At 36.5% G+C, this 13076-nt stretch overlaps 1 protein-coding gene across 9 annotated transcripts in view; it reads right to left on the bottom strand.

Moving 5' to 3' along the window:
• The window catches only part of SYNE2 (spectrin repeat containing nuclear envelope protein 2), a 337188-nt gene that overhangs the window by 162650 nt on the left and 161462 nt on the right, over nt 1-13076 (bottom strand). For all 9 annotated transcript variants that reach the window (XM_027111459.1, XM_027111458.1, XM_027111452.1 and 6 more), the window contains 11 exons: nt 12112-12213; nt 10965-11165; nt 10447-10618; nt 9801-9913; nt 8370-8572; nt 7797-7916; nt 7407-7698; nt 6168-6319; nt 4929-5238; nt 3600-3764; nt 592-933 (listed from right to left, as the gene is read on the bottom strand). In XM_027111459.1, coding sequence (XP_026967260.1) covers nt 592-933; nt 3600-3764; nt 4929-5238; nt 6168-6319; nt 7407-7698; nt 7797-7916; nt 8370-8572; nt 9801-9913; nt 10447-10618; nt 10965-11165; nt 12112-12213 — 2172 coding nt within the window. The remainder of the gene's footprint in view (nt 1-591; nt 934-3599; nt 3765-4928; nt 5239-6167; nt 6320-7406; nt 7699-7796; nt 7917-8369; nt 8573-9800; nt 9914-10446; nt 10619-10964; nt 11166-12111; nt 12214-13076) is intronic.

Raw genomic sequence — 13076 nt, 5'->3', positions numbered from 1 at the left:
AGCTACAGGAAAATGTACCCATTTGGATGTTTAGAATGAAAACAAAACAATATTCTTTCTTCTCCACAGGGACCATCAGGAGGCTGAATGTTGATATTCTCACACCAAATGACCTGACAACATTTAAAAATACATTTGCAGTACAGGGTTAACGTAAGAAGAAAGGCCCCTATCCTTTCAAATGGTCTCTGATTTCATTATGAAATCAACCGAAAAAAAAAAAAGACCCTAAAAAATAGGGCTGTTGGATTTTTTTCCTAAGAAATGTGGGTACAGCACATTTTCTTTTGCCTTTTCCAATTTGCCTTTGACCGCCTGATCCAGGAAACTGTATCTGATTACATATCAGAGAGAATAATAAACCTAAATTGATGACTGACATTTCTAACAGATGAACAGTAATATTTCACTGCTGAAATCCTGGACAGTTTTCTAAGGGCTCTTTTGACAAGTGGGCATCATAAATAGCCAGCAGATTGAGGGTTTAATTATGAAATCAGAAGGCTTGATTCACGACCCTCTTTTCAGAGTCCAACAACACCTCTTCATTCGCAGACACGATGTCTTAGAGATGCAATCACAAGCACTTACCTTATTTATTTCCCAGTCTTCCTCCAACTTTTCCACTGCAGCTGAGTCCTCAGTGGACTCCTGTACATCAGAAGTGACCTGCTCCTCTCTGCCTGGCAGAGGAAACTTTTGTCTCTTTTCTGTTGAGCATTTTGATTTGAGAATGCTGTTGAGACAATTTTCCATCTCCTGCTTAGCAGATTCAAGTCTGTTTTCCAAATCTTTTTGTTTACACTTAAGTGATTTTATATCATCTTTAATAATCTTCTGTCCCACTGAAGATGTATTTTGCTTGATGGATTTCGCTAAAGCTAAAATCTTCTCTAATGTGCCATCTTGTAAACGGAGACTGTTCTCTAGTTCCTGTGAGTGGAGAAAAGATTGTCACAGAAGTATCACTGTTCAATTGTCACAAGAGTTAATTGACTTTTGTAAATCATAGCGTGTTCTGCTTCACTAGTGGAAAGTATAAAAAACTTATCAACCCGTATCACAAAGAAGGAACTTTGGGCAAAATTTAAACCAATGTAGCAGCCCAGATCAAATTCTCTAACAGATTTTATAAGATGCTAGAAATGTATAAGAAGTAACAAAGAAAATTTTCACAACCAGTTCCTGGAACATAGGAAATGGTCAACACATATTTGTTGAGTACATATTTTGTTCAAGATACTATATAATATACAAGTAATACTAAAATCAAACACAATCAAAACACTAAATAATAAGTGCCTACTTTGTGCAAGGCCCTAAAGAGAATAAAAGAATCATTTAGAGTGTGCCTGCATGAATCTAGTGCTAATATTTAAAATTCAGAGCAAAGTTTAACTCAATCTATCGAATGTAATATCTTAAATATATTAGAAACTCAATCAATATTTACTAAATGCATGAATGGATGAGGCTAATTTGAGACCTCTATACGCAAAAGGAATTTGATAAACTATAGCAGCTACTGATGTGACTACTGAAAGAGAATAAGCCTTAAAGTTACTAGGTGAACTATATAGTATTTAGTAGTCACTGTTCTAATGGACTATACAATAAATATTCATTCATTCATCTAACAAACAGCAAGTATTATGATAGGTTTTGAAATTACATAGATGAGTAAAACACAGTCCCTTCACAATCCTATAGTCTAGTGAGAAAGACAAAGAAATAAACAGATAATTGTAACAGAATATGGAAAGATGTATGCTAACAAATATGTACAGGTCATCGAAACATTTTAGCTGGAAGAAGGGAGTTCCAGATTGCATTTTGATAGACCCGAGGTGGCCATGGGATAGGTGCACCGGAAAGGGTGATACTGCAGGCAGGGAGCCCATTCAGACGTCTAATGCAGGGATCTGTGAGATGAGGGTCTGCTCTAATGCAGCAGTAATGGGGGTAACAGTGGAGGGACAAATTGTTGAGATAATCCAGAGATGAAAGAGACAGCACTTGATGTCTGTCTAGACTGGGGAGTCTGGGAAAGGATATCCAGGTTTCTGACCCGGCAGCCTAGAGAGATGGTATAGATACCCACAGAGTCAGAGAAGAAGAAGCAGGCTCATTGGTAGGGAACTGGGGTATGGAGAAAGGGAAGGAGATGATGAGTTATTTTCTGGACATGCTGAACCACAAATAACTATGAGACACCCAAGGAGAGATGTCTAGTGGGGTCAGAAGACCCAAGTTGTAGACCCACTCTGTCATTTAACCTGGGTGACCTTGTAAGTTCCTCGCCTCTCTGGAACTCAGATCATCATGTATAAAATGAGGAGTCTTGGGAATTCCCTGGTGGTGCAGTGGTTAAGATTTCACGCTCCCAATGCAGGGGGCTGGAGTTCGATCCCTAGTCAGGGAACTAGATCCCACATGCATGCCACAACTAAGAGTTTGCATGCCACAACTAAGGAGCCCGTGAGCCGCAACTAAGGAGCCCGTGAGCCACAACTAAGGAGCCCACCTGCCGCAACTAAGACCCAGTGCAACCAAATAAATAAATAAATATTTTTAAAAAGATGTGTTTTAAAAAAAATGAGGAGTCTGAACTTGACAGCTTCTGAGATTCCTTCTAGCTATAGCAGAAGGCTATATTTTAATTTTTCAACAGGAGCCTGAGCTCCTCAGACTGAGGCTCGTGTCTTGCACTTTTCTCAGTATCCAAGGCACCCAAACAGTGCCTTGGACATAATGAGCCCTCAACATTTGTCAAATTATCACTGTTAAAAGGGAGGTAGCCTTGTCACAATGTCAAGCTGTTCTGGAGGGGAAATCTTGCTTGATTCCCAGGTTCCTAAAAAGAAGAGATAAGAAATTCCTAAGCTCATGCCAGCACTGCTGCCCTGAGACTTACCCCATGCAATCTCCAGTCAAATAACTGTGAAAGAAGCAGCTAAGAAAATGCTTTACTCTGTTTTCTTCTAGAAGACACCAGTTGGGCCTGTTTATGTTGGCTGTGCAAACAGTGAGCATCCAAGGAATGTGTTTTGAGAATGTGGGTAAAGAGCTGCAATCCTTACTGTATAAGGAGAGGGGTTGTTGAAGTGAGGCTGAGAATTTTAAAAGCCCTACATCTGCAGAGACCTCTAAGGTAGTCCATGAGTATGAAAATTAATAAGGTGAAAATTATACAACTCCCATCCACCCATGATGAAGAATGCAAAATTGAATCATTTCTCCCTAGGTCTTATTGCATTCGTTGTATCCTTTGAATACCCAGTATCTCCTGGAATCACTGTGCTGTCTCTTAAACAAAGATCTCCAGGAGCTATAGACTGCTCATGGGTGGAATTGTCTCTAAGGGTCCAGAGCACAGAGTACTGTTCAACTCAAATTATAAATGGATTTGCTCACTAAAGAAGACTGGTCAGGACTTTATCCAATAGTCATCTGAATAGCATTTTCAGCATTTGAATTTTTTCTTTTTTTATTTCTTTTCTTTCACCATTTGAAGTTTTGATCAAAGACCCTGATTTGTCAAGTTGTAATTAATATTGATTTTTTTTAAATGTCTATCATGTCTGGACATTGTTTAATACCTGCAGTTTCTGCATTTTTTCCTCAACTGCTATTTGATCCACAGGCTTATCAGAAAAACCGACAAATTCCTTGGAGATATAGTCCAATGCAGTATTTAGGTCTGTGATGCAAACCTGGTATGAGTCGTGTTCTTGAACATGACCTTCCAATTTTTCCACAGAATCCTAAAAATAAAACATTGATAATGCATGCATTAGTTCCCTGAATTATCCCACTCAGAAAATAATTAAATGGTTCATAAACATTTGTTTTATGAGGTTTCATCTTGAAAAAGGAATATGGCCATAAATCATCCAGAGTTCTTAAGTAAAGTTTTTAGCGTTGAGATATTTGTTTCCCCCATGTTTCTTTGCCTTCATTTCACTCCCGAAAACAATCTGTCAAGAGGTTTACAAAATGAAATGACTACAAATTATATCATCAAATCACAAACACCCATAACAAAGCAGTTCCCTTAATTATCCTTCTTACTACAAGCAAGTACCCACTCTTGGAAATGAGACTATGTGAAATCAACCTAACCTCAGATTCCTTTCACAAGACTCAAACTCCAAAACTGTGTGTTAGGAAAAAGTAATCCTAACTCAAGAGCAAGACCACCTTCAGGTCCTCTCCCTGGAATAAGAAAATAAGGTGACCACACCTGATCAGAAAAGAACAGCAATTATTAAACTAAATAACTCACAGCCAAGTGGGTATAAGCAAGATTATACCCACACAACTCCTGCTATCTGTATAAGCAAGATTTCTTATCCAGGAAAGATATATTGAATCTGGCTTTCAGTATGCAAAGAATTATAAACAATTCTCTTAAGAGAATAATATGCCTCATGACAAGATGACATTTTACCTCTTAATTCTTTTATTGCAGATCATGTGGAAAGACTCAAGGGAGAAACCTGATAAGGTTTATACAGAATAATGGATATAACTATTATAATAGATGATAGATGGATGGATATGTGAATGGATGGACGGATGAATGCAAGCATGGATGAATGGATGGATAGATGGACGCTGCATGGACAACTTTGACACTGTTACCTACATAAAGATGCCTAAACATATCTTAATCCTTCCAACCCCTTATGAGGGGAACTTTGATGAGAGGAAACAACACTATTATCAAATAATACACACTGGATTTCTCTAGCAAAACTGACCAAATTGATTGCTCCATCTTGAGTAGTTAGTATTTGTATCTAAAACTGATAAATTTTAAAAACTTTTGATTTACCAAAAGAACAAAACAACGGTCCTATATACAAATATTACATAATTATGCATAATTAAGACAAGTATTTAAAATTTTACTTTGACCATTTCACCTGTAGCTGTTGAAGAAGACTTTCATGTAGATGCTTTATTTCCAGCCACGGCTCTTCACTAAAGTTGGGATTTTTAGTGCACTCTAAGAGGTAATTTCCTTGAGATTTTAACTCCTCTAGTAAGGATGTCAAATCTTGTGCTTTCTGGAGGAATTTCTTATAAATTTTTAATTGAGCTTTCTTCTCCTGCAAACCATGTTGCAGAGCAAAGCCCACTTCTTGTTTCTTTTTTAGTTCTGTGAGCATTAATCTCAGATCCTCCTTACTTTGCAAATACTTCTCGCCTTCTAGTAGAAGCTTTTCTTGATGGCTAAATTTAACAAAGTATTTTAGAAATGAAATGATACATCAAAATCTTATAACACAACATGCATTATTATAAAAAGCATTAAAATAACACTACCGTACATTACTCCCAGGGACTTCTTTGGCATTATAACATTCTAAATAGCACTAAGTTTAGCTCAGAAATCAAGATTAAAATTAGTTGTAGTATTACTTTAAAAAAGTATTGTTTTTTTGTCACATAATTTGATCTGAGAACAAATATTTAATAATTTACATTTCAAACTATTTCAGTTTTTATTGTTTAAATATAATTATAATATTCCATGTTTTTCTTTTTCACATAAGTAAAATAAATAAGCATTCAGTATATTGGCCAACTAACTAGTTTATGTTTTCTACAGCTGAAATTTGTTTTGATCTGTTTTTCTTAGAAAAAATATAAAATTTACATTTCCACCAAATATTAAATGTATCATTTAAGACATGATATGAATTAAGAATTTTCACCAGAATTATGCCCATTACATTCAGACAACGTTTATCCATGTTTACACATTTAAGAATCTCTTAGCATATATATTTAAAGCATGAATTATCCTGCAGTAATACCAGGAAGATACTGAGGTTGTCTGGGGAAACGGGGTTTTGGTACAGAAGGGGAGTGTTGAAGGTGGAATGAGGTAGACAATGTTAATTTGTTACCAAGGGCCCCATGGGTTGATGCACCAGCCAAAGTAAACGCTGCCGCCGAGTTATGACAGCATGTTTCATATCTGGTGCAGAGGACTATCCTTCTTCGCTTCTGCCTCAACATTGTGATTGCCCCTGATATTACTTACTTTCTCTCCAACAGATATACTATATCCACATCCAGAAGGCAGACAAAACATACTTGTTATGGCTTCACTGTGCAACGAAAAACCATGAAAGTGGTGAAGGCATGCCCTTTACCTTAGATATGTGTTGGCTAAGTGGAGTGTGTTGTCCCACTGGTTTCTGATATCAGTAAGGGTCTTTGGAACCATCGGAGCCTTGCTGCTCTCAGCCTGACTCACGACGGTCTGTATTTTAGCGTCCCCTTCAGGCTTTAGTAAAATGATTTCCTAAATCAAATAAAAAAGATCTTAAAATCTCATTCATACCACACAGGGATATTTCATATGATATGTTTTTATTTATAAACATTATTCAGAGATTCTAACTGCAGAGTAGATTTCAAAATTACCCTTTCATTTTTATATATTCCCCGAATACAAAGACATCCTTCACGTTGTATAGAACTGGTTCTCAGTAAGCATTTGTCACATTGATCTGATGGCATTCCTACTCTTCTCTTGATTCTCAATTGCCCTCAAAGAAATTATATGCCAAAAAATCCGTGGCAAATCCTCCTTCCAATCTGTACCATTATTTATAAATAAAGAGTTAGGGTAACAACCTGAACAAGACACTTCTATACACCCAAGATTGGGTTTATGGCTTCCCATAGGAAAATGCAGAGTGCCTCAAACCAACTGCTGTTTCTCCACCACAACGTAATTAATTCTCATTCCCCTGCAATTTTATTTTCCTCTTTTGCTCCAAACAATCAAGTTCCTCCCTTCTTGGAAACACTACTCCAGATTCACCTTCCCTGGAAAACCTTTCAGATATAATCCCAAATGATCCTGATTACTTCACTATGCCAAACTAACCCTTACGGCTTGACCGCATCATCCTCTGCACTCGGTATCTGATAAACTAAGAACCACACAACCCACTCAGTATCTAATAACCTTTAGGAACCACACACATCCACTCTGAAGATGAGCTCCTCTCCAGCCCTCACCTTAACATTGCCGATGCCTCTGATGTACTGACATACATTCTTTTAACATCCTAGCAAATTTCCACCTGCTGCAGCTCTAATTTATAGTTTTAATTTCACTTCTCCTGCACTCAGTGAAGACGGACAATAACTGGACATTGCTCCCACAAAGAGAGGATATACTTTCTCCCTTCTATATGCATTAAAATAATTTTAGGTCCATCATAGCCCTTCTCTTTTGCAAGCTTGGTCATCTGAATTCCTTCAACCAATCTGCAGTGATCCTATTTTCCATTAAAAAACAAATCTTTGCAGTTTTCCTCTAAATCTTTTCAAAATTAGAGTTCACTCTGACCTCTGAAATTTAGTTTCCACAGTTATACCTTTATTTTTTGGATTCTTTCCTCAAGTGGCATTTTGCCTTCAGATGAATTCAAAACCATCAGGGACTCTTTAATCCCTGTTATCCAACAAATTACATCATGTGCAAGATCATTAAAGCTCTGGTCCTTGGCAGGAGGTAACTTATCCTCTTCGTCAATTTCACATAATTGTCCCAATAATGTCTGGTATCTATTGATCAAATGTGTTGATTCTGTTACTATTTCTTCTTCCTCAGTAATCCCATATTCCTTCACAGAGTTGTTCAACTGGGCCATAGATTCAAATTGTTCCCTGTAAATTCCAAATATCATTGAAAGTTTACAGGAGCCACGACACCATTTGAGAAACCATATTCCCCAGAAGTACGTTTCATGCAAGATCAGCTATACCTCTTTCTAGCTAGAGCTTGGCCAAATAGCTCAGTTTTCTCTCTTGTTCCTTCCATTTCTTTCCATTTCTCTTCTTGATTAGTCAACCACTTACTCAGGTTTCTGTGGGCATTCTGGAGTCTAAAACAATATCACACACATTGGAATATAAAATCAGCAAAAAGTGTTTATCTGAAGAGAAGGTTGGCACAAATCTTGTGAGCCAACTAGGTTTTTTACTACATCTTTTTGGTTTCTTTTTTGGCTTCTTTTGAGAAAATTTAATTTGTAACATTAAAATCTGAATAATAATAACACGTATTATAGTGGAATTCTAATGAGCCATACATATACATCATAAAGAACAGGAAACAAACAAACAGAAAATATTTTTGGACTCTCCCCTGAACCTTGGCCATAATTTGAGGAACTCTCCAAAATTCTATATCCCAGAGTCAAACTTGGGTTTGAAACTACATATTTTATTTTTGAAATTTGTGTGTACGTGTATCCCACTGCTAGCTGTACTGAGGCAGAGTACGTATGAAGATATCATTAGCAAACATGCTATTAGACATCACCTTTATTTCCTACCTCAGTAGCTGCTGCAAGCACTCATCAAGCTCCTTTGCTCGTGCCTGGCATATGGACTCCATTTTTTCTAATTCAATTTCTTGACTTACGATCCAACTGTTAAGCTTCTTAACAGGTGCTTTGGGCAGATGCTTTTTCACATGATTCAGTACAGTTCCCACCTGCTGTATTTCACTGCCTCTTCCTTCAAGAGTCAAGAAATCCTTAAGAAAGACAAAAAGTCAATTATATCCTATGGGCAAGTCTAAGTATGGTCCCTGCCACCCCAGTGACACTTTCCCAAGATGGTACATAGACATGCCATCTTCATAACATCCTATATAAAAGAAGTTGCTGTGGAGAGGTGGCTAAGTGCAATAGCAAATGATCAAAAGACAATTTATATCGGTTCTAGAATGTGTGTGTACATTTGCATTTGCATCTGACTTTCTGGGAATCACATCAAGCAAAATGATGCCACCATGTGGGTCAGTGGGAGTTAGAGCGGGAAAGCCACATTTTCCTATCCTGGCTCTGCTCAGCTTCTCCCAAATACTTGCTCCTTTCTGGCAATCAATATGTAAAACTAAATAGCCTATTCTCTATTTAACTGTGTCCAAATCAGAATTTTATTTCAATGTTTGTGTTTCAAGGTTTGAGCATCAATTGTTGAGACCCATGCAATGCGCAAAGTTTAAAAAAAAAGTTGGAACTATAATTTAAAAGCAGAGAAGAAAGGTGATTTTGTCAATAAAGAACAGTATCATCAAAGCAAGGAATTAAACTGGGAACATTTAATGCCACTGATAAGTCTGAGAGCATAAGTTATCACCAAAGCCTAAAGTACTTGATAATCTACCATAAAGTGATCAAGAATTAAAGGCGCCACACGCATTTGAAATGCCCACATTATTGTCTCTTATTTCAGGCTATCTTCCCCCACCCACTCCCATCAGCAGTGTATTAAAGTTCAACTACAATTTTTAAAAGAAATATGGCTGGGAAAAAAACTTTTTAAAAAGTCAAGCAATCTCTTATAGAAAGTAAAGGGGTTTCAAAGTCCAAATTAGGTAAAGCCTTTTTTTTTAATCAAATATGATTTTAACACAACTGAATTCACCAGAAAACATTAAGTTAAACAGCATCTTAGAATAGTTGTGAAAACAGAACCTTTTTAAGTCACTTACACCCTTACCCAGTAAACACAGAGTGTTAAAAATATTGGGTTGGCCAAAAAGTTAGTTCGGGTTTTCCGTAGATGTCACGGAAAATCCCGAACGAACTTTTTGGCCAACCAGTATTTGGGGAAAGGCCAGGTTTTTTGGAAATACTATCTCTATGTAGGGAAATACTAAGTCAAAATAATTATTGTCCTAGCTACTTATATATAGTTCTATCTCCAGCATTTTAATTTTGATAAATTTTGATTGAAATTTAAACGCGTCTTCTTACAGAAAGCTTTTGTAGTTTTTGTTCCACGCTCTTTTTTGTTTCTGATGGTTCAAAACACTCCTTAAGGTTCACTTTAACGTTGCCAAACCAGTCATTAAAGTTCTTGCACTGATCTGCAGGAAGAAAACAAAAGAAGCTATATTCATTCGAGGAATACGTCACAAACCTTGTTAAAGTAAAATATTTTGAAACTTGCTTCCCATGCCGTGGGTACGAGTCACTGTAAAGTGATAATAAACTAAAATCTAATTTTGAGGGTTAATGGAGCCGATGTGGTAACTGTGGCATATTTTCTACACCAAACCTCCTTTCCAAGCATACAGGACACCCAGAGACACCTGCAGGGGCAGCCTGCTCACAGGCATGACCCCAGACTCTGACAACAAGGAGCAGGTCAAACACGAGGACCCTCGTGACTCTCCTTCACGAGAAAAAGATCTGGTGCTTCAACAAAAGAGATGTTATTTACGATAGGTGTAGATCAGTGAGTGTTTGCTCCTAAAAGATTTATCTGAATATTATCTCCTTAAATAGAGTGTGTGCAACCATCTCTAAGTGAAGCTTAGATTAATTAGCCTTTGTGTTCACAGTACTTATTCATACCTCAAGATTCCCAGAGGCACAGTAAGAGAAACATTGCACTCACCATTCAGTAACTTAGAGAAGTGATCTTGCAAAACACTTTTTTTGGTATTAAATAAATCACTGACACTTTCATATTGCTTTTTTAATTCAGAGAGTTCAGGAGTCAGACAACCTATTTGATTCTCAAGTAATATCATACTGTGTTTCTGCTGTAGAATTTGCTGTTGAATCTCCTAAATATATAAACAAACAGACAACACTGAAGTCTTAAAAATGGGCTCAATCCACACAAAACATATTAGGTATCCATTGTTTCTATAAAAATCTAGATGATTTTTTATTGGGTAGACCTGCTTTCTCTTAGCTAGTAAATGTATAATGCAATGCAATTTAATATCAAATAATGACCACAAAGCAATTCAAAGCTGAAACAGTTAAGTATACACAAATTGTTTTTCTGAGTTTTTCCCCCAGACTTATACTATTTTTATAATAATTATTAACCTCAAGAGGACAAGACCATCAGAAACAAGTGTGAAAATAAATCTGAACCACAGAAGAGAAGTAGCTGGGAAGTACCTCTAGTTTAGTAAAGATCTCCAAGCTGTCAGAAGGAGACAGGGCATTTAAGAGGGACTCAGTCATTCCAATCTGGGTCTTAGCCTGGTCGAGATCCTCCCTTAACTCAGCTGTGCTGCCACCGAGTGCACTGCAGTAGGATTCTCCTGTTAAACGCATTTTCACATGCTCTATCTTGTTCAAAATAGAGGACTCCATGACCTGAAATCATGAAACATATGACGTACTGTAATGGACGTGATTTAACTAGATTATAAGACACCTGCACTGCTGAAGAATGAGTTGAAACTTCGTTTCATTTCAACGTGAAATAACTTCTCTCTTTCTGATTCTTCCTTGTTCAACATCACTGATACAATTCAGACATTGCCTTTAAAGAAAAACAGTAACTTGAAAAAACCGAAATTGACATTCTTATTTTTTTCTAAGAGACTAGGTGAATCTTCCCCTTAAAACAAGTTTTATTTAGCGTACCAGTTGAGGTGCTATCTCATGGTGCTTATTGGAAAACCTATTAAAACATATAGAAAAAAATTAAATAGCCCGCATTTATTAAGTGTTTATTACGTACACAACATCATGGTAAGCACTTTATATACGAAATACAGGCTTAAGAAGGATAAGTAACTTGCCCAAGATTGGCTGGCAGCAGACCCAGGCCCTCCCCCATAAGGTCTGACTCCAGAGCTTATATTCAGGCACTTTGCACTTTGATTTAAATAAAAGTCTAACAAATCTCTTCACACAATAGAAAATCACACTTGGGGCAATCTCCCTGTTACTCCATCTAGCAACTAATAAACTTGGAATCTCTTGAGCCATGTTCTCCTTCCTATGCCCAAGACACTTATGAGGAAACCCTTGTTACTTTACACGGAAGCAAGGTAACATCTCCCCCTCTGCACAAGAGGCCTGTGAAATAAATGAAATGAGAATAAGAGAATGCAAAAAATTATTCATTCTAAAATGGGAGAAATATAATAAACTATGCTGGCTATTAAAATTTTGGTTGGACATGACTAAAGATGAATCAAGTAATGATCCTAATTTTATTTTAGGTTTAAGTTTTAGAATTCTGGCTTATGAGCATTACTTTAGAGGATATAGAGCATCTTTAATTGCAACTTTAAAATAAAAATTTTCTTACCTGTAATTCAAGAGGTATTTCACTGCTTTGAAGCAGGAACTGTATCTTAGCCACTCTTTTAGAAAATTCTGAAGGTTTTTGTTCATGAACTTGTAACTCTTCCTAAAACACACAATGTTAATGGAAATATCTTTTTATTTTATACCTTATTTTCTGGTACCCCTGATTGCTATTGAAAATATATAGAAACTGAAAGAACCTTTAAATTTCCCCTAATCACTTGATTTTTGATACAGTCCTGGGAGTTGCAAAACTAAGTGTCTTCATGGGTCAGGCATATGTTATAACTGAGTGAAACACTCTAGCAATAAAACGAGAGGGGCCAGGCTTGCACCACAGCAGAATGCAGTGCCTACCTAAAGGCATGACATCTCAATAGCTCTGTACATATAAACATACACATAAACATATAAAGCCAACACACACACACACACACACACACACACACACACACACCATGTTGGCAGAATTTGGCCCACACGGTAGCCGTTATAATCCTTAACTTCAAATTTTTAAATAACCTGTATCTCAAGACAAAATTAAGGGATACTTAGTGACAATTCATTTCACTTAGAAAATCAAAATCTTACTTCACAACTGTCAATTAATATACCCAGGAAACTCATAAATCTCCACACATTTTGAAAGTCTTTTTCCAAAAGTATAAAAATGGATATGTGAATTTAAAAGTGAATAAAGTGACCAAAATTAGAGGAAAAAAATAAGACTTGAGACATTAGACGTGACATACTGCAAAGCCATCATACACGCATAATACATTTTTATATTACACTGAACCACATATAACTGCCAGACTTAACTATTTTTTGACATACGAAGATTGTAATTTTATATGGTCCAAACTAATAATATGCAAACAACCAGCAATAGAAAGAATTCTTTTTAGAGTTAAAAGAGATAACTTTAAAAATATTTTAACTTTAAAAATTTTTTTTATTATTTTT

This window comes from Aethalodelphis obliquidens, unplaced genomic scaffold (genome assembly GCF_003676395.1).
Source record: "Aethalodelphis obliquidens isolate GAN/ISIS:26980383/991018 unplaced genomic scaffold, ASM367639v1 scaffold10, whole genome shotgun sequence".
In the NCBI taxonomy this organism is placed as follows: Eukaryota; Metazoa; Chordata; class Mammalia; order Artiodactyla; family Delphinidae; genus Aethalodelphis; species Aethalodelphis obliquidens.
This window is presented reverse-complemented; position numbering and strand designations above follow the sequence as displayed.